Source organism: Neovison vison, chromosome 3 (genome assembly GCF_020171115.1).
Source record: "Neovison vison isolate M4711 chromosome 3, ASM_NN_V1, whole genome shotgun sequence".
Lineage (NCBI taxonomy): Eukaryota > Metazoa > Chordata > Mammalia > Carnivora > Mustelidae > Neogale > Neogale vison.
In genome coordinates, this window is record NC_058093.1 from 65,681,225 (window position 1) to 65,702,790 (window position 21,566).

Sequence of the window (21,566 nt, forward strand, 5' to 3'; positions counted from 1 at the left end):
TTTATTTGATACTCTGAGGGTAGCACTGTCCAAAAACTTTCCATACTGCCATCTAGAATAGAAATGGACTTTTCTAGAATAACATAATTTAACCTTCATCATTCAAATTGTGGAAAATCAGAAAGAACAGCTAGTCTGGGGTTGATACATTCTGTACTGTTTAGAAGTTATTCCATGATTATGCCATGTGCCCATGACTTTGCTCCATTTTTGGTGATGACAACGTTTATACAACAGAATTTGCTTACAAAAGCTGGGCAGAAATATCTTTTTAGACTGAATGGGAAATGCCTGTGTATACCAATTTTCTTGGTGAAGGGGTTTTTTATGGGCTCAAAAATGTCCCAGATATTCCATCACTAGCCTGAACTTCCTTTATCAGGGAAAAAATACATAACCTTTTTCCTAGTAATTAATGAGCCCAATGAGAGACAGCACGTTAATAAAAATTCCTACGGAGATGTAAGATCAACAGTAGGTTCTTTTCCTGGAATGAGTATTTGGTAAGGGTGGGGTATTTGAAAATTCAGTGGGTGGGGAAAGAACACCAAATATCCACTTTCCATATGATTTTGACTAGAGAAAACATTCTTGTGTAGTTGATAACATTAGGAAGCCATTTGTACTGATCATAACACTTAAAGGTAACTATTACTCTGAATAAAACTAGTGCAATTATACTGATTAGCTGTTTATAAATATATTTATTTCTGGTAGTTTCTCTAATTGATTGGCTCACTTAATATTTCTAATCACGGCTCTGCCCTTAACTAATGAAGTTACTTTCAGCTCTTTGGTGCTTAACTATAAAATAAAGGGATTAGACTTTAGTGATTTTCAAGCTGTTGAAAGGTGATGGGGCTAGTGTGTGCTCCGTGGAATCCCTCCAGTGGCCTCTCTGGTGGATGAAGTAGGATGGGAAGGAGAGGTGAGATCCAAAGGTATCCAAAGGTGACATTGATCCAAAGCCAAGGTCAAGAGATTTCATCACCTCAAAGTAGACATGTTCCAAGATTTTCTGAGCTCTCTCTCTGTCTCTGTTTCTCTCTCTCTCTCTCTCTCTCTCTCTCACACACACACACACACGCGGTGCATGCATGACAAGATGGTCCTGGGTTCTGCTTTGATATTTATGCAAGTCTGTTCTTCACAGATTTTGTCTTTAGGTCTGAGTAGATGATACATGAAAAAAGTTACACAGTGTCTGTTTCGGTCTTTTATTTACCTCTTTTATTTACCGATGTCACCTTTATCGAGGGGAAGATCAGAGTTTGTCAGGGAGTGTCAGGTACATTGCATACGGGATCAAGATAAAGATCCTCTCCCATTGCTGTGATAACAACAGCCTGCGGTCATCTGATCATCAGGTTAACAACAACAGAATGTATTGAGCGGCTTCTGGACTAGCACGTGCCTGGGCATCTTGGAATTTGGTGAATGGGTTATAGGTATACCTGGGACGTGAACCTTGGCAATCCTCAAATTGACAGGATGTGGCTTGGGGGCGCTGCAGAGATCACAGGCCAGTTTCCTCTGCCTCAAACAACTTTGTCCATTTCACACACTGTCCCAGTACAACTATCATTTTCTCTTTTTTTAGTATTTAGTTTATTAATTTTAAAAATATTTATTTGCTTGAAAAGGATTGAGCACATAGGGGAGGGGCAGAGGAAGAGGAAGAGAGAGAGTCGTAAGCAGACTGTACGCAGAGCACAGAGTCCAATGGGGGGCTTGATCCCAGGACCCTGAGATCGTGACTTGAGCCAAAACCAAGAGTTGGGTGCTTAACTGACTGAGCCATCCAGGGGCCCCCCAGTGATGATTTCCTAGGTGTGCCATGATGTGAGAACGTTAGGAAGTAACATAACAGGAAGTTAACTTCCAAAATCTAAAACTGGCAGGCCCAGGGTCAGCTAAAGCATAAGCTATGCTTTGAGCAGCCTCTGCTTGAAACTGTTGAGTTTGTATGACTGGGGAAGGACAGGGACTCTCCACTTTCTCACAGGATCTCCAGTTCCCCCCAAATCAACCGAGTTTTGAACTGGCCTCCTAGAACTAGTCCACTGGAGAATGTACTTTAAAATAAAATAAGGAGCATTTTGATAGCTTGGTAAATAGAAAAATTCTCAACTGGTTCTGCTCATTTCTGCCTTGGCTAGGGGCAAGATTTCCCCTCCAAGCCCCCATCCTCACACATGAGGTCTGAGGTACCCTGTTCTCTCCTAGGACTGCCGGACTCCTAGACTCCTCAGGTGATGGGGCTAGTGTGGGCCCATCCCTTAGGGACAGCTCAGCTCACAGTCCCTTCCCTGCTCTCCTGGCTCTGCTGATGGTTCTTCTCCCTCCTGCTCTGAAGCCTCCCAAATCCTCTAATCCATGGGTCTGCTTTGTCTTCTCCCAGCCCCAGCCCTTGGCCCCTCATAGGTTTTCAGAGCAGAACTCACTCACTCTGCAAACAGACGTTCTAATCTTTCTCTCTTGCACGTGGGCCCCTGGTGTTTGTGTTGGGTCTTTGTTTCTGTTTTGCTATGGGCTGGAGAGCGAGGCAGATAGAACATTACATAAAAAACTCACAATTTAATACTGTGAGACATTTCTAAATAAATCAAATAAGAAAGCTAAAGAACTTATAAAGGAAATCATAAAATTTTATTGAACATAAAATAAGATTTGAACACATGAAAAGACTTACTATGTCCTTGCATGGGAAGTCTAAATACCATAAAAAAAAAGACGATTTCCACAAATATATATATATATATATATATATATATATGTGATGCAATTCCAATTAGGATCTCAACAGGGTTTAAAAAATGTAATTAGATAAATCTTCATATGGAAGAATAGATGCCCAAGTATAGCCAAAGAAATTATGAGAAAGAAAAAACAGTTATTTAAAGAGAAATCAGAAGCAAAGTGTTAAATGTCTCTATAACCTAAGTAATGAGTTCATAATGGGTATCATTTTTATTATCTGTATTATTATTATTTTATGAAACATAAAAATGTTTCATAATTATAAAATAAAAATTTAAAAGATTGTTGTATGAGTTAGAACCATGTTCAGCTGCACATTTCAAAATCTAAAAATAAGAGTGGCCTTTAAAAATTCTATTATTTTATTTCTCTCACACAGAACGTAAGTCCAAAAGTAGAGAGCAAAGGGCTTGTGTAGTGGCCCCCAGGACCATCAGGAACCCAGGATCTTTATCTCTTTCTGCTCTACTATCTTAGCACAGGGGGTCTATCCTCAATTTTACCTTATGGCATCAGCCATCATTTCTTTCTTTTCTTCAAATTTAAATTCAATTTAATTAACATACAGTGTATTATTAGTTTCAGAGACAGAATTCAGTGATTTATCAGTTGCATACAGCACCCAGAGCTCATTCCTTCAAGTGCCTTCCTTAATGCCCATCATCCAGTTACCTCATCCCCACACCCACCTCCCCTCCATCAGCCCTTAGTTTTTCCCTATGGTTAAGAGTCTCTTACAGTTTGTCTCCCTCTCTGGTTTCACCTTATTTTACTTTTCCTTCCTTTCCCCTCTGTTCATCTGTTTTGTTTCTTAAATTCCACATATGCGTGAAATCATATGGCATTTGTCTTTCTCTGACCGACTTATTTCACTTAGTGTAATCCCCTTTAGTTCCATCCACATCATTGCAAACAGCAGCAAAATTTCATTCTTTTTGATGGCTGAGTAGTATTCCATTGTATATGAATACCACATCTTCTTTATCCATTCATCTTGTCAGTGGACACCTGGGTCTTTCCATAGCTTGGCTATTGTGGACATTACTGCTATGAACATTGTGGGAACCATCGTTTCTTGAAAGTTCAGGTATCAGGAAAGAGGAGGAAGGAAACTTCACTGAAACCCACACAAAACTCTCGCCCATGCTGCCTTGAGAAGCATTTAGTCACATGGCTTCCCCTAAGGGAGAGACACTGAGAAATAACTATGCCAGGGGCATGAGCCCTGCTCAACATATACCTGTTTTCTTCTCATGATACTTCTATGTGATTTGTGGGATGTTATTTGGTGATGTGGGAAAAAAATAAAAGGCTTAAGGGGAACTTAGTGAAAGTGTTTAGTGAACAGAGAAGCCAATAAAAAAGCTAAACGGTCTTAAAATGTTCCCTAAAACTTTCCCATTGTCCCAGTAAGGGGAGGAAGGAGGACTTATAATATCAGATCATTCATATGCCAAGTTATTTTTATGGAACTAAAAATGGCTTGATTGCCAAATAGTGATTTTACTCTCATGACTCGGAGGAGAATCATTTCCTCTAGAGAGCCTACACCTAAACCCCACTGTAGGGATGTTTTGCTTGCTCTGCAAAGAGGTTTAAAATCTGTAAATTATTTGCTGCAGTTGTTTTCGGAAAATATATTTCAGCAGCCAATTCTTATTTCAGCTTTTTGGGACAAATTGAAGTATCTGGCCAGCGTGAGCCACATTCCCTGGGTCCAGAGCAGTGGGGGCAGCTGTCTGTGCAGCTTGACCCCCCCACTCCCACTGCTCACTCATTCAGATGCTGACAGGTGCCTGCAGTCCCATGATTTTGCCAACCTTGCTTTAGGAGTTAACAATGTCTTTGTAAAGAGCTTTGCCCCCTGACCACTGTCCTTGAGCCCAAGGCGGTTTCAATGAAAGCTCCTGTGTGTCTACCAAATCCTGCTCTGGCTTTCTGTGCTCAGTTCAGAGGGAAGTGAAACCACTGCATGAAGACAAAGGAATTTAGCATCTATAGAATGATTGTTTTCCTATTGCTTAGGTATTGGTTCTTTCCAGCCCTGAAGGTAGGGACCTGAGGTCATTGCTTTAAGTCCTTTCCTCCTCCATGGCCCCATGTCCTCTGCTGGCTACTCTGCTCGCATCAGACACCGGGTCCTCCCGTGACAACTGAAAGGTGGCCTTGGCCCTGAGGATTCATGGATGTGAACCTGCCGGCTGTGTAGTAGGTGCTCAATGAATGGGAGCTCTCAATGCAGTGCCCAACGGAGCGCTCCTGGAGCACAGAAGACGCAGGCTCATCAGATGAGCAGAGCTACAGCACGGCACTTGTTTCGTAGAGAACTTTCATCCTCTTCTGTAAAATCTCATTTTATTTTTTTTAAGATTTTATTTATTTATTTAAGAGACTGGGAGCAGGTGGGGCAGAGGGAGAAGCAGACTCCCCGCTGAGCAGGGAGCCCAACTTGGAACTTGATCCCAGGACCCTGGGATCACTGCTTGAGCCGAAGGCAGATGCTAAATCAATTTAAAAAATGCAATGAGGTAGCATACCTCCCAGATGAAAACTCTGAGGGAGGGCTCTGGGGACCGCTCTACCACCCAACTGAGCTACTGTGTGTCAGGAAAGCTGCAGAATTCAATCACATTTACTCTGTCCCTCTGAACACTTAAAATCTATTGTCATCAGCATCTGCTTTTACAAATATGATTTTCAGGGGGACATTGTGGAGTTCTGAATTAAATGGCAAAAGCTTTCCCTTGGAAGTCTTATGTCTGGAGGCTAAATTCATATAGAAATGAATTTCTAAAGGTTTATTCCTATATGTATAAAATATGGGAAAACAAAAATGTTCAACTCCTCATTCCAACGTTCTTATTACTAGAATTAAATGAGATACAGAGGGACTAGGGAACATACTACTAACTCATTATTCACTTACATCGTCATATCTCAGCCCTCCTACGATATTCACTTTAATGAGTTTGGGTTTTGACACCCAGGCATAGTGTTGTGAAGTTTGGGAGGGGGACACAGAAAATGATGACTCAAGATACATACTGCAGAATGTACTTTGAACCATCCTGGGAACAAAAGAAGTGACAGAAAGTTAGACTTCAAAGTCACCCCACTGCTGAGTCGTTGCCTGGGGAAAAACAGACAGACCAGCTTTATTTTTGAAAAGTTCTCCAAGATAGTTCACAGCCAGGCGGAAGAGACTTAATCTTTATTTTAGGAACTCACCCAAAAGGTGTGCGTCCCCGTAGCTGCACGATCATGGACAGTGACAGCCATCATTGCGAAGCATGCGGAATTCAGAGGAGTTCTATTTTGGACGTGCTCATAACCCGTCTGTGCATCTTTTCTCTTTCAGTATAATAAAGTGTACAAGAACCTAAAGGAGTTTTCTCAAAATGGAGAGAATTTCTGCAAGCAGGTCACATCCATTCTTCAGCAAAGGTACAAGTGCACGTTTGCAAAAAACGGTTCTTCCTCTTTAGTTGCAGCTAGCGATATGACTGTTGGAGTGATTACAAGCTGTCCTACTTTCCAGAACTCGGTGTTATATTTTGGTACTTGAGAGACTGATTTGAAGAGTGATTCTCCTCTGTTGCACATTTATCACTGGGGTACCATAATAATCAAGAAACAACGGGAAGTAATTCTACGTGGGAAGGCTCAGTCAAGTCTCTTTTGACTCCTCAGACTGAGTTTATCACCCCCTCCTGAGGAACTCCCTGTGCCTGCATGTCCGCCATTATTGTACTTCCCACACTGATGGCAATTATGAGCTGACATTTCTGTCCCCCCGCTACAGGGGCAGGCTTGCTCATCTTTGCATCCTGAGCTTTGAGAGTCTGGGCTTTTGACTTCGTCAGTAATTGTCTGATGAATGAAAAGTGACCATTTTCAGTATCACCTTGTCTTTTTTTTTTTTTTTTTAAGATTTTATTTGTTTACTTGACAGAGATCACAAGTAGGCAGAGAGGCAGGCAGAGAGACAGAGAGGGAAGCAGGCTTCCTGCTGAACAGAGAGCCCGATATGGGGCTCAATCCCAGGACCCTGAGATCACTACTCAAGCTGAAGGCAGAGGCTTAACCCACTGAGTCACCCAGGTGCCCAGTATCACCTTGTCTTAAGACTAGATGTGATATGTGTCAAGTTGGTGACTGTGCTAAAATGAGCACCCTGAACTCAGTCACGAAAGTTACAGAAGTTTTTGTTTTGAGTTGGGCCACTAAGGGTCTCCAAGCCATTTCCCCACATCTAGACAGCTCTATAATAAACAACTTTAAAAAGGCCTCCAGAAGAGACTGCATATTCTTTTAAGGTAACCCTTTCAAATTTAAAATAATTGCAAGTGTGGTAGACATGGGCCGATGGCCTCCTGCGTTAGTAGAACGACAACAGAGGAGAATATTAGCTTCATTGGGAACCATACATGAGGCCAAGGAAAGATACAGGAAAGCTCAAACAGGCATTTATTAAAAGAAAAAACAACCTCCCCAAAAGACCCACAAAACAAAAATAGGTTTGTCAAACAGAGTTGAAAGAGAAAAAATTAAATTAAGATGCTTCTGTAGCCAATTGCCTTGATTCTATGAGAGGAACAGGGAGGACCAATCGGAGAGGAAATCTCTTCCGTAAGAAATTTTTTTTAATTTAAAAATTTTTATTTTAAAATTTATTTTATTAATTTCAAAAGAAATTAATAAAATATGGCCAGTTAGCCATTATACAAATTCAACCCATTAGCTATATGAGAAAGCACTTCCCTCCTGCAGATCTGGAAGCATCTGTAAATATATTAGCCATGCATATGACCTGGATCAGAAACATCTGGGCTTTGATTATTTTGATGCACCTGTGTTCAAAATTCGTGCCCAGTAGAGACCTATGAAGACAGAAGGCAGGTGGTAAAAAATGCCTCACAAACTGACTCAACAATGAACAGAATAAATCTGAGGCAATCACTGCCCCCAAACTGCCTTATTGCTTTCTCTCTTGAAGTTGCTTCCTTGGGCTACCATCTTTCCTAGACTTAGTCACGCACAAAGTCTTCCACCCACATTGTTCTACAGCGTCAAACAAGCTCCAATGAAGTAAAAACACTTGGGTAGCTAAGAATATTTTGCTCCATGGTTTTACCTTCTTGTGGAGCAGAGTTCAGAATCTGAAGATCTTTTTTTTTTTTTTTTTAAGATTATTTATTTATTTGATAGAGAGAGAGAGAGAGTGAGCGAGCGCACAAGCAGGCAGAGCAGCAGAAAGAGGGAGAAGCAGGCTCCCCGCTAATCAGAGAGCCCCACTCGGGACTCAATCCCAGGACCCTGGGATCATGACCTGAGCCAAAGGCAGATGCTTAACCTACTGAGCCACCCAGAGGCCACCTAGAATTTGAAGATCTAGAGAATACTACTGGTTAGCAAAATTACATGCACTTTTCTGGGATAAAAACTACATAGTGTAAATACAAAAGGGGAATCTAATATTTTACCCTGACCAGCAAATTTATGCTAGGTATTAGGTCATTTATGCATTAGATGCATTTTGTAAAGCTAATTAATTAATTAATTTTAAATTTTAGGTAGCCAATATACAGTACAGTATTGATTTCAGGAGTAGAATTCAGTGATTCATCACTTACGTACAACACCCAGTGCTCATCATAAGTGAGCTCCTTAATACCCCTTACCCATCTAGCCCACCCCCTACCTTCCTCCCTCCATCAACCCTCAGTTTGTTCTCTGTTGTTAAGAGTCTCCTGGATTTTTACCGTGTGCCTGGGACCTCTGCCCACCCAATCAAGCCTAATACCTGGAAGCCATCCATGACCCCTTGCTCTATCTCATCTCATGACCAAGTCTTCCTGTTTCTCTCTTAACCACCTTTCATACCTATAGCTTTCTTCTCATTTAATGGCCTCTGTCAAAAAAAAGGGAAAGGGATCATTGACTTATATGTCATTGTTCTGGGGGAAAAAAAATCTCTTAACCTAGTAGGTGAGGATGAGGTCACAGTTTCTGAGCATGTGCCTTTGTCCTTTAAATCCAATGTGTGATTGTGTTAAAGTGAACCCGATGACTTTGACATCAGGTATCTTGGGAGCTGCTGTGTGTTTCTGGCTAAGTCAGAGTTGCTGCTACAAACAAAGGGAAACTGAAACCACTAATTGGACAAAAGAAGCTAAGCATGACCATGAATTGCAGAATTTCCAGGCAAAATGATGTTTCAATAACAACTGCACTTTTTCATCATCACCAATTAGGACAAATTGGTAGGCAGCTGAGCTTGGCAGTGCAGCATTTTCTGGACTTAAAGCTTGATTGTGGTGCTGTCTCTTGTAGTCACATGCTAATGTGGACTTGCCATGCAGAACTACATTGCCAGGGCTTTGTAAGCAAGATGTCTGGAACAGTTGAGTATCCAAGGACAGTAGAGGCCTTATTCTGGTAATGCAAGTGTAATAATAAGAAAATAAACCCTTAATATCTTTCATTTATTTATTCACTCGATCTGTAAGTATTGACTGCATGTATTTTATGGGACTGATACTCTTAGTTCAAAGAAGCCCCATTTGCTCCTTCATGATAACTTTTAGAATGCTGGCCTCTGGATTTGTCTTCAAAATTGTCTATGTCATATCCTTCAGTGGAAATGCCTACACTCTGCATTCCAAGAGTTCCATTGATTTGCCTAATGGGGTTACTCATTACTTGTCTATACTCTAAGTACAGGATAGTTTTTGTAAAGGGTACCAGCTTTCTAGGTATTTTTCTAATAAAAGGGAAAGGGATCATTGACTTATATGTAATAAATCTACCCATTTAAGAGGAAAGTATGACCAGCACTCATCTCCAGATGGCTCATGGGAAATGGCTTTTCATTCTTTGTATATCCTTTGCATCTGTTGAGCCACTAGCAGTCACTGTCCCCCTTCATGAGTCGTTGCCATCCCTCCCACCAACTTCACCATCATGATTTGTGCATGCTGTGTCCTCTATCAGGTGGACACTTCTTCACCTTGGTTACCAGGCACCATTCAACGTAATCTTCATGATTTGGTTATCCCCTCGTGTGAGCCTTCATTGACTCCAGTCCCATCTCAAAATGGTACCCATCAGAGATGCATAGAACCAGTGCTCGTCTCTGCTCTAGACCCTACTGCCCTGTACTGTCGGAGTCTGTTCACTTGCCTGTCTCCTCCACTGGAGGCCGAACTCCTTGAGAGTCTGTGTATCCCAGGGGACCAGCACAGAGCCTGGCACAGAGCAGGCATTCAATAGACGTTCACTGAGTGAATCAATGTGTTAATGTAAGAATGACTTCAGGCACTCAGAACTTTTAAGAAGTTGAAGATAGGCTATTTCTGAGGTGCAATAAATAAGCGTGTCCAAGAAATTTACTTACGTGGTATATAGAATATTCTTTGGAACAAAAGCTAGAAAAGAATGACAAAACCCTGGGAGACACCATTTATCCAGCACAATTTTCAGATCAGGCACTGTTTTAGATTCCTCTTATACTTGTTCTCCTTTACTTTTTTAAAATTCTCACAACTCAATGCACTGTGAACGTACTCTGGTCCATTCCTAATATACAGGTGGGGAAGTGGGAAAGAAGATACAGTTTGATTTCTACCCAGCTCATTGCAGGCTTGGTGTAAAGGCATCTGCCAACTGGGCAGGCAGTTTGAGGCACCACCAGCCGTGGGTGTTCCAATGTGTTCAAAGGCCCTGGTCCAGCTCCCTTCAGAGTCTGGAGGTCCTCTGTGGGAGGGGACATCAGCAGCCATTAAGCCCAGTAGCTTTTTTTTTTTTTAAGATTTTATTTATTTATTTGACAGAGAGAGAGAGAAGGTGAGAGAGTGAGAACAAACAGGAAGAGTTGCAGGCAGAGGGAGAGGGGGAGAGGGAGTAGCAGGCTCCTTGATGAGCAGGGTGCCTGATGCAGGGCTTGATCCCAGGATCCTGAGATCATGACCTGAGCCGAAGGCAGATGCTTAACCCGCTGAGCCACCCAGGCGTCCCAAACCCAGTAACTTTTAAACCTGGTAAGACAGAGGTGTATGGGAGTCCTCAGGGACCCCTTCAGGGAGTAAGCAGAAGTTAGATGTAGAGGGCTCAGCTCCCTTGTCACAACCACTCCCGTTATATCCAGAATATAACATTTCTATGAGATGGTGAGATTCTGTATAAAACTTTGTTTTCCAGCTAAAAAGTTTTGAATAGTGCCCTTTTTGTCCATTTTACCTGCCTTCCCCCATGACAACACTTCCACCTGACTCCACGGATCCCACTTCGTTCCAGAATGATCAGGCAAGGAGAATGTGAAGTCTAGAGCTAGGGCAGCTGTCACCTGCTCCCTGGGCTGGGAGTGGGTGGGAACTGAGTGGGTGTCCTGAGTCTGGCTTTCCCATTTCAGCTTCTCATACTGTTCTTAGCAGGCAGAATTAAGGCAGTCAATACTGATGAAGTGGGAGTTGTGGGCTGGCCAAAGAGCCCAGCCGCTTGAATAACAAAGCTTCTATGTAAAAATGTCCTTTAAATGTCCTCTAAATAACTGACTTTTAAAGATAGCCTATTGGTAAGACAGGCTTGTGACTGTCTTTTAAGAGGCAGACTGCTAAGGCTTGGGGACAAGGCCAGCACACCAGCCCCCAAGCTGGAAGCTACTGCTGGTAGAAAGTAGGCAACAAGGAATAGGGGTGTTTATGAACAAAGATTTCAGATTACTAAAATGCCTTCTTAACTCAAAATGAAGGGATGGCTCTGTCACCTGCAGTTCCCAAGCTTGAGAAAGCTTTGGTTCAAGTTTAATTAGTCTCTCCTAGACACAAGGGCCAGCTACAGTCTTTTGCTTTTCTTTTTTTTTTTTAAAGAAGATTTTATTTATTTATTTGACAGAGATCACAAGTAGGCAGAGAGAGAGAGAGAGAGGAGAGAGAGAGAGAGAGAGAGGAGGAAGCAGGCCCTCCACTGAGCAGAGAGCCCGACATGGGACTCAATCCCAGGACCCTGAGATCATGACCCGAGCCGAAGGCAGAGGCTTAACCACTGAGCCACCCAGGCACCCCTCTTTTTTTTTTTTTTAATCACTTTTGATCATCTTAATTTTAATAGAGCAGGATATACTAAAATGGATGACAGGGTCACTTCTATTCTTAAAGTTTAATTTGTGCTCTAACATATGGAATCTGATGCCATATATTTTTCCTCTCTCCTTTCTTCAGAAGTGTCATTTATTTTAAAATCTAAGACAAATGTTGGTCTTTGACTTACTGGTTGGTCTTCATTATTACTAATGAAAATTTATTGACCTGCCTCCACGTGCTGAGAGGAAATTATTAGAATATAAATGGATTAAAAGTCAATGGATGCCCTTTTCCTGGTTCAGGATCTTTGAGGCTCACTGGAAAGTTGTGAGTCTGAGTTACCCATTGAAGTACATATACATACATCATCAATTTCATATGTGCCAAGACAACTGCTTGGAGAATAAATCTCAACTATAGGGCTAGAACATTAAGCACCGTGTTTTTACAAGCTTGTTTCTGATTATTTTAAGGAGGTAATGAAATTCTCTGTCTCAGGTTCACTCTGCTCTCTTAACTCCCTTTTCATGCCAGGAGCCATGATGAAAGCAGCTCCCTTCAAGGACTGAGAAGAAACCAATGGACACAGGGCTGCACATTGCCATCCTTGCCTTGGGAAAACCCTGCTGTCAGTTCATTTCTGTTTAGCAGGAATTCTCAAAAGGAGATACACACACACACACTCACACACACACAAAATTAGACCATCAGCGCAGACGAGCCCACGGCAGTGTCTGTTTCAATATATAAATGATCTGACTTGTAAAAGTAAAAGCTGTCTCTCTGCTTGCCATGGCTTCTTAGAGCAATTTTCTCTGAGGAAGAATTTACCCATTAACCCCTGTTAAGATACAGGCCATGGGCTGCCAGAGCCGAGGAACCTTTCCTTTAGTAGGCAGGGTCGCCAGAAAGAGAGCTCTGAGTGTTACCTTGTACCCACAGCCATCCTTCTGACCCCACTGGCATTGCATTTCCTTCTGACTGGCCAGGGTGAGCTGCTGAGGAGTCTGAAATGGTCATTAGGGTTTAAAATGCAAGAGCAGATGTCTGCAACCTGCTTTGCTTGATGAGTTTAAATGCCGGGTCTAAAATGTTATAGGGTCACCATCCTGCTGCAGGTGGAGAGGCAGGGACACCGTGTAGTGCTGTTCTGAGAGGCCGTGTCCACCTCTGCCTGGTTTTAGAGAGCTACGCTGGGGACAGCTGATATCATAGCTCCCTCCTTCCCGCTCTCCAGATCTAGGAACGTAACTTAGGACCTGCTTAAGGCAGGGAACTGCCTCCTTCACATCTGGGAACATAGGTTAGGATCACAGTGCTTTCAGAAGAGGCCAGGCCAAGCTCGTTTGTCTGTGCTGAGGCTGCTGGGAATCCTTTCTCTGGCTGCTAAGCCGCCAGAAGCCATGGTGATTCAAAACACTGATGGCAAAGGTGAAGTGAGAGGTGGTGTCAGTTTTTAAAAAAGTACTTACCTTTGTCTTCCTCCGAAATTCTCCATCTCCAGCCTCTTCCCCACCGTTTCAAAAGCAGGAAACTGGAGTAACCAAGCAGGTGCTTTCTCGAGCCAGACTGCCCGGTTTGTGTCCCAGCTCTGTCCCTTCTTCCTGTGTGACCTCAGACAAGTTAACAGACTAGGCTGTGCATTGGTGTTCCCCTCCATGAAATGGGTAGAGTACATGTGCCTACCTGATGGGAGTTACCATGGATTAAATGAGGAAATACACCTAAAACACTCAGAATGGTGCCTGGCATGTTGTTAAGTGCCCAAGAAACGTTGGATGTCATCTTTCTTTTTTTTTTTAATTTTTTAAAAAAGATTTTATTTATTTATTTATTTGTCAGAGAGACAGAGAGAGAGAGTGCAAGCGCACAAGCAGGCAGAGTGGCAGGTAGAGGTGGAGAGAGAAGCAGGCTGCCTGCCGAGCAAGGAGCCCAATGCGGGACTCGATCCCAGGACCCTGGAATCATGACCTGAGACAAAGGCAGCAGCTTAACTGACTGAGCCACCCAGGCGTCCCGGATGTCATCTTTCGTGTGCAGACAGAGCACAGGTTGAGCGTCAGCCACATGTCACAAAGGATGGCAACGCCTTTGCATATGCAGCGTTTCTCTTTACACACAAGTATCTTAGAAATCAATTAATTAATTGAAACTCTGTAGGCTGGTTTCCTACGGCACTCAAGAGAAGGCCCGCAGAAGTACTGAGACTGTGGAGCAAAGGTGACCGGGCTCAACACAGAAATGAGCGATTGCCTCAAACCCTGCAGGACCCTCCTCCTTTCTGGACACCAGAGCCCAACTTTTTTCCCCAGGTGAATCGGATTAAGTCAACAGTTTAAAGGAAAGCAGCACTTCCTTCTGGCAATTGTCCTCTTTATTTCTGCTTGGCCTCTGGGACTCCTTGTACAGCCTACCAGAACATTCTGAAAGTGAAAGCGAATTCTGAGGAAAAGCCTGTGCCTGTCCTGTTAGAAGCCATTCTGAATTGTTATGGAGCCGATGGATAAGCAAATCGTGGATTCTTTCCTCCCGTACCTCCCATCTCTGTATATTTTGGAGGTGTTCTGAATGGTTAGAGATTCTTGGGGTACATAATAATCAGATTAGAAAAATCACGATTTAGTAAGAATTTGTTTGGTGTCCAGCACTGAGCTGAGCAGTATGCATGCTTCACTGGATTTCATGCTTTCTGTGCTGCTTCCAAGTCAGAGTGGAATGCTGGAAAAGAAAGTCCTCAAAAGCCCTCCAGTTAGTGACACACTAGGACAGGGTTTGTGTCTAGCTGCCATAAGGGCTAGAAAGCAGTGTATTTTGACGTTAAGGCTGAGCAATGCATCAGGACAGGAATGCATCTAAAGAGTTTAAGCTTTTCAAAAGTGGGAAACAAGAACAAATATAGCAGAGACCAGTTAAAAATTCCAACCAAGATCTGATAGGAAGTCCATTCAGTGATTTATTCATTCAAGACATATGTACTGAGTACCTATTATGTGCCTGGCACTGTTCTAGGTCTAGAGCTATAGCAGCGAACAAAGCAAATTCTGGCCCTTGAGGAACTTACATTCTAGGTCTGTTCATAGACTTGTTCCTAGAAATACACAGTAAACACCTGATAAGATAGTGCTATAGTCTAGAACATAGATACAGCTGTAGGGGGGTAGCTTCTGAGGTAGTGCTGTTTGGGGTTTACTTGAAGGAGATGCCATGTGGTTATGTAGCAGAAGAACTACCTAGCCACAGCATGTGCAAAGGCCCTGAGGCAGGATTGCATTTGGTCACTAAGCAGGAACATGGGATGACTGGTGGGAGGGAATATCAGAGAGGAGCCAGGTGTCAGATTATGCAGGTCAATCCAGCAATCCATCTCGCTGTCCAGCTCTTCTTAGGCTTGGGTCATTTGTACATTTTAATCACCGTAACACTTCTTGAGGTAGGTCTGATTATTCCCTTTTAGCAGTGCCTAAGGCCGTTCCAGAAGTTGGGGTTTGGGCTCCTAGAGCATCTAAGTTCATCAAGGTGATGGTCACTCCCAGCTTGCTGCTGACCAGCATTCTCTCTCTCCATCAACTGGAACATATTCCTAGAGTGCAGAAAATTTTTTTTAATGCAATGAGATAGCTTCATTATTTTAAAATATTTGGCCATTGCCATTCCTTATCCTTGGGCAAGTTCTGATTCCAAATGTTGTTTTCTGCACCTAGGTCTTAACATGCATCCTACAGTGGCCTTCTTTCCTGCAAAAGTGGCAAAAATAACTTAGAACACAGCTATACTAAGAGGGAAATCTGAATAGAAATTTAGCATAGGGGGGCGCCTGGGTGGCTCAGTGGGTTAAGCCGCTGCCTTCGGCTCGGGTCATGATCTCAGGGTCCTGGGATCGAGTCCCGCATCGGGCTCTCTGCTCGGCAGGGAGCCTGCTTCCTCCTCTCTCTCTCTCTGCCTGCCTCTCTGCCTACTTGTGATCTCTATCTGTCAAATAAATAAATAAAATCTTTAAAAAAAAAAAAAAAGAAATTTAGCATAGGCCAATAACCTCTGGATTCCATTTCATTAAAACAGAGCAATCATTCTCTGTTTTGTCCATAACACTGAGTCCAAATTCACTGCTCTGAAAAAAATACAGGTATTAAGTTTAGTGACTAGGGAGTTCTGGGATTGTTTTTCAAATGAAGTGAGGTCATAAATAATTCTAAAGATATGTTATAATAAAAATAGAATTCAAAGGCTAAAATCTATGCAACAACAACAAAATAAACAAGCCCGTTCTGGTCCAAATTAAGAAGGAAAACAATACAGATCGAACTTAATTTCCTACACTTTTATTATCTTCAGTGAAAATGAGAAGATGAATAAGAGTATGTTGTTATTTTATCTATAGATGGGCCTATAAGTAGGACACGGTAAAATCAGTTTAAGATAACGGTGATTCAATCTATTCAAAAGAACCAAGGAGTTTGCTTTTGGAGACATGCCCAGATTCCCTACTGAGTCTTGTCCTGCACACAAAGTAACAGAAATCCATTTTCTAAATCTGGTTTTGTCCACTTCTGTACTTTTCCATTGGGAAGCTCCTTCTTGCTTCTCGTGTAGGAGTCGCCGGGTTGAGGGGAGCATGTCTCCTCTCGCTCTCCTCTCCCTGCCATGATGTGTGCTTGTGCAGTGGCATCAGTGTATTCTGAAAAGGGGGAGTCATCTGGCAAAAATGTCAGTTTGCCTGCTGTGGTCAAGTCTCCCATTCCCCCAGATACAATGAATTTAGTTTATACCAACTTGGGCCAAAATGACAGACGCCCTACACTGTTAGTGAATGAGTAGATCATTGAACAAGGACTGAGTCTTGGGGCACTGGCAGAGCTGTGGCTTGGATGCCCAGAGTTGGAGGCAGTGGGACTCAACCATTGCAGCCATGGTGCTTTTGGAAATATGCGTCGCACGGTCCTCCTGTTCGCACCGCCTAAAGCCTGGAGCCCTGGGTACCGCAGAGTGAACAAACCTGGAGGCAATATGCCATCTCCTCTGCATGGGTGCCTTGGTCTTACCAGAATTGCCCATGGCTAAAAGTCACCATCTTGAGGAAGTTCCTAAACTCCCTTTGGCGGCTGAAAATAAAGTCTAAGGCTACAAAGACCAAGGAGACCTTTTGCTTCTTCAGAAACTTAAGACCTGGAATGCTATTAAAAACAAAGATCTGTGAGGGGCACCTGGGTGGCTCAGTGGGTTAAAGCCTCTGCCTTTAGCTCAGGTCATGATCTCAGGGTCCTGGGATCAAGCCCCACATCGGGTTCTCTGCTCAGTGGGGAGCCTGCCTCCCCCTCTCTCTCTGACTGCTTCTCTGCCCACTCATGATCTCTCTCTGTCAAATAAATAAAACCTTAAAAGAAACAAACAAACAAAAACAAAGATCTGTGTATCTCAACAAGTGAGAGCTGGAAACGGCAAAATAAGAAACCATCATCATATCCAACGTGGGGGACCTCCCATCATCTATAATGAGGACAACAGTGTCACCACGACCTTCGGAAACATCCCTGGAATTACTCTACTTAATGTAAGCAAACTGAACATTTTGGAACTTACTCCTGGTGGTCATGGGGGATGTTTCCACGTTTGTACTGAAAGCGATTTCCTTGAGCTAGATGATCTCGATGACACTTGGCATAAATTGGCATAAGGCTGCCTCCCTCAAGAGGAACTGTCACCTTCCCATGCTCAAGATGCTTGATACACGTCTTAGCAGAACCTTGAAAAGCCCAGAGATCCAAAAGCCCTCCGAGCACCATGGAAGAAGAGGCATCACAGAGTCCTGAAGAAAAATCCGCTGAAGAACCTGAGAATTCTGTTGATGCTAAACCCATATGCAAAGACCATGTGCCCCAACACCATTCTCGCCAGGCCAGGCGTCACAAACTCTGAATGGGTCAGGTGGCAGCGGTGCTAGAAGCCAAGTCAGAATAGAAGGGGGTCCTGTGGTAGGGAAGCCTGTGGTAGGGAAGAAAGGAAAGGAGGCTGTTGGTTTTAAAGAGCAGAAGAAGCCTTTGGTGGGGAAAAGGTTGCAAAGATTGCAGTGACAAAGCAACAGCTGAGAAGCCCACAGAAAAGAAAACCCACCATCAAGACAGGAAGCTCGCCGCATAAACCTATTTGTATTTCTTGTGTAAATATTGAGCCATTTTGGACAGCTAATTTTAAATAAAGACCTGATCAAGGGCAGTGAGAAACAAAACAAAACAAAACAAAGAAAGCTACTTCTTGGTTAACTTCATCATAATTTATCACTTTATCGCCAACTATTATAATCTAGAGCTAATCTGATGGTGTTAATGTCCCAGAGCAAGCAAGAAAGTCTTCTGTTCCTTACTCCATAAATTGGTTGGCTAAGGCTGACATAACAAGGTACCACAGACTGGGTGTCTTAAAATTAAAACAGTGATGTAGCATCTTATAGTTCTGGAGGCCAGACGTCTGGGATCAGGTTTCATCTGGGTCAGTTCCTTCTAAGTGCGTGAGGAAGAATCTGGTCTATGCTGCTCTCTGGCCTCTGGTGGTTTGCTGCTCATCTTTGGGACTCCTTGGCTTGTAGAGGCATCACCCCAGTGTCTTGTCTTCACTTCCACATGGCATTCTCCCTGTGTGTGTGTTTCTTTCTATGTCCAAATTTCCTCTTTTATAAGGACATGGCCATATGGGATCTGGGCCCATTCTGATGACCTCATCTTAGTTTGGTCATCTGAAAAATCCCTATTTCCAAATAAGGCCACATTCATGGGATCTGGGGTTAGGGTTTTAACATCGTGGCAAGATGGGGAGGGCATACAATTCAATCCATAACACAGGTATGCAAGAAGTTTAAATAAAAAAACTCCCCTTTGTGGGCTCTTCTAGGAGATCCTTAAGGATTTCACCTGGACTGAAGGGGATCCTTAGAGTAAACACATCATCTCTTCCTTGTGTAGACATTGCATTGTCAGCCTGAGCTCTCCTTCACACGTGTGTGTGTGTGTGTGTTTGATATCTGGTCAGAACATCCAGTCTACCAACTATCCCTTTGCTAACAGGGCAAACTTGGAGATTAACTATGCCAAAGGACTTCAGAAACTGGTAATCAAGTTAAGCAAAACATTACAGAGCACGAAAAAAAAGTAAGTATATGAAACAGGTAAGGTAAAATCATTCATAAGAGTTATAATAAGCGACATATGTTCAAGGCCAGCTTCCTCTTAGGAATGTGGCAGGTGTGCAGCGTTCAGCCTGGCTTATGATTTCTTGGGCTCTTACTGTGTGCCAGGCATGGTGTTAAATACTTTCACAGATACTCCCCTTTAAGCCTCTCAACAACCCTTAGCAAGTCTTATTATTGTCCCAGTTATGGACCAGGTCTTGAGGCTTGGAGAGTTTTAAGAAACTTGCCCCAGTGACACAGATAATAAGTGTCAGAATTGGGCTAATCCGGTGTCCTTGTGATTCCTAAGCCCATATTCATAAGAAGCCTCAGTGATGATATGTTCCTTTGGAAGGAGTGCTGGTAAACTGGAAGGTCTTGGAGTCAAGGAGAGTGAATCCTGCTTTATCTCGACTCCATGACCTCTGACAAGTAACCTGGCCTCCCTGTGCCTTGATTTCCTCCTAAGTTAGATGGAGTACTGGTATGAGTTGCCTGGTGCATGGGTGGGCAAGTCTGGACGGGGGAGGTGTAGATTATATGAGATGTTGTATGTGGAGATTAGTTCGTTGGGTCCTGAAAAACTGGTGGTTTGCATTTTCCTTAATCCGTTTTGGAATAAAGTTGATTTTTTCTTTTGGCGGGGAGAGAGGAAAGATACTGGATATTCTAAAAGAGATTATAAAAATGGTCCATTAATGATAATTGGTTACCAAGATTCTTGACCAATGCTTGCAGATGTCACCCCTAGCTGGTAGGGGCACGGCCAAGACCTCTTGGACGGTGAGAGAGAGAGGGACAGAAAGAAGCCTTCTGGAGCTCACATTCTTACTTCTTAGAAGGCATCTTCTGTAAAAGCAAATAATGGCTTTGTGACTGTTTGACTTTGAGCTTGACTTTTAGGAGAGTATTTTAGTAGACTGTGATGCAGCCAGTATGGCCAAATGGTTGAGTAGAGACTTTATTGACACTGCCCAGATTTAAATTCTACCTCTACCCTTTATCAGGTGGGTGAATCAGAGCAATTTATTTTACCTCTCAGTGTGTGTTTAAAATGCAGATAGAACCTATCTCATATAATTGCTGTGAGGATTAAATGAGATAATACAAGTAGTGTGTTTAATATCTGACATGGAGTTCATTATGACTTTGAGTCTAATTACCCCCTAAGGAATGAGAGGGGTAAGGGTGTGGCGGTGTGGGTCTTATGTATTGAAATCCCAGCGTCTGGCATAGATGCTCCCAGAGAGTTGGCATGTCCAGAATGTTCAGTTAAAGAAGATTAGCACAATGATATTTAATAATAAACATTAACCGGACTATTACCTATACCCCAAATCTGTGTTGTGTAGGTAGCCTGAATTATTTCTATTTTAAGAGACCAATTACCTGAGGGTCGGAGAACTCATGTGATCATTCTGAAACAGAGACCCCTCTGAGGCTGAAGTTCTAGGCTTCCAGCTCTGCTGCTCAGCTCCTCTGAGGAGCAAATGTCAGATTCTCTTTTCCAAAGGGTGTCTGAGTTCCTGTTTAAAAAATCAACTCTGGGATACCTGGTGGCTCAGTCAGTCAAGCATCTGCCTTTGGCTTGGGTCATGATCCCAGGGTCCTGAGATCAAGGCCCACGTGGGGCTTCCCACTTGGTGGGAAGCCTGCTTCTCCCTCTTCCACTCCCCCTGCTTGTGTTCCCTCTCTCACTGTGTCTCTTTTTGTCAACTAAATAAGTAAAATCTTTAAAAAAAAAATCAACTCCATGGAAATTTAATTTACATGGAACAAAAAGCGCCCTCCTTAAGTATATGGTTTGGTCGATTCTGATAGGCATATACTATATATGTATATAGTGTATATAGGTGTGTACTATAGATGTAGCCCCACTAAAATAGAAACATAGACATTTTCATCACATCAAAAGATTCTTCATGCCTGTTTGCCATCCTTTCCCCACCTAAGCGAGCACTGATCTACTTATTATTGATACAGATTCATTTTGGGCTTTTTTGCAATTTTCTATAACTGGAGGTCTATACTAAGTAGTCTCTAGTCTCTGGCTTTATGCCTGGCTTTGGATATGCAGAAAATCTGGCATCCTCTGATCTAGCTATGTAATTCTCTGACTATAGGGTGCAGCCTAAGTCACTTGGAGGCAAAACTTTGCACCATCCTGATTTCAGCAGGGGCACATATCTGTCCCCTCCCCTCCTGCAGAGTCTACACACACTTCTGTCCCTGTGGTTTATGGATCCAATTGAGCTTATCCTTCTGGCTTCTGAAGGCCAGTGATATGGGCTGGGGTGAGCTCTCCCCTTTCTGTGGGAAAAAATAGCATCACACTTCTTAACCCCCACCATGTGCCATGAGGGGGAGGGCAGTGCTCTCCTTTTGTTAAATGGAGACACTGCTTGTAAGACGACAACCTGTCTGAGCTGTGGTCTTAAAAACCAGCAGGGAACAGTAGCTGGACTCCAAACCCAAGAGCAGCATGTGGGGACGTCCCAGGGCTCTTGGGTCCTATGCCATTTAACTTTTCTGAGCCTAGCTCAGCGTGCCCACTGGTGAAATGAGGA

At 43.0% G+C, this 21,566-nt stretch overlaps 1 protein-coding gene and 1 pseudogene across 3 annotated transcripts in view; both read left to right on the forward strand.

Annotated features, from left to right (window-relative positions):
- Nucleotides 1–21,566, forward strand: part of NOSTRIN (nitric oxide synthase trafficking) — a 57,769-nt gene that overhangs the window by 4,090 nt on the left and 32,113 nt on the right. For all 3 annotated transcript variants that reach the window (XM_044242271.1, XM_044242270.1, XM_044242272.1), the window contains exons 2-3: nt 6,119–6,204; nt 18,896–18,979. In XM_044242271.1, coding sequence (XP_044098206.1) covers nt 6,119–6,204; nt 18,896–18,979 — 170 coding nt within the window. The remainder of the gene's footprint in view (nt 1–6,118; nt 6,205–18,895; nt 18,980–21,566) is intronic.
- Nucleotides 16,482–17,908, forward strand: LOC122902076 (annotated as a pseudogene).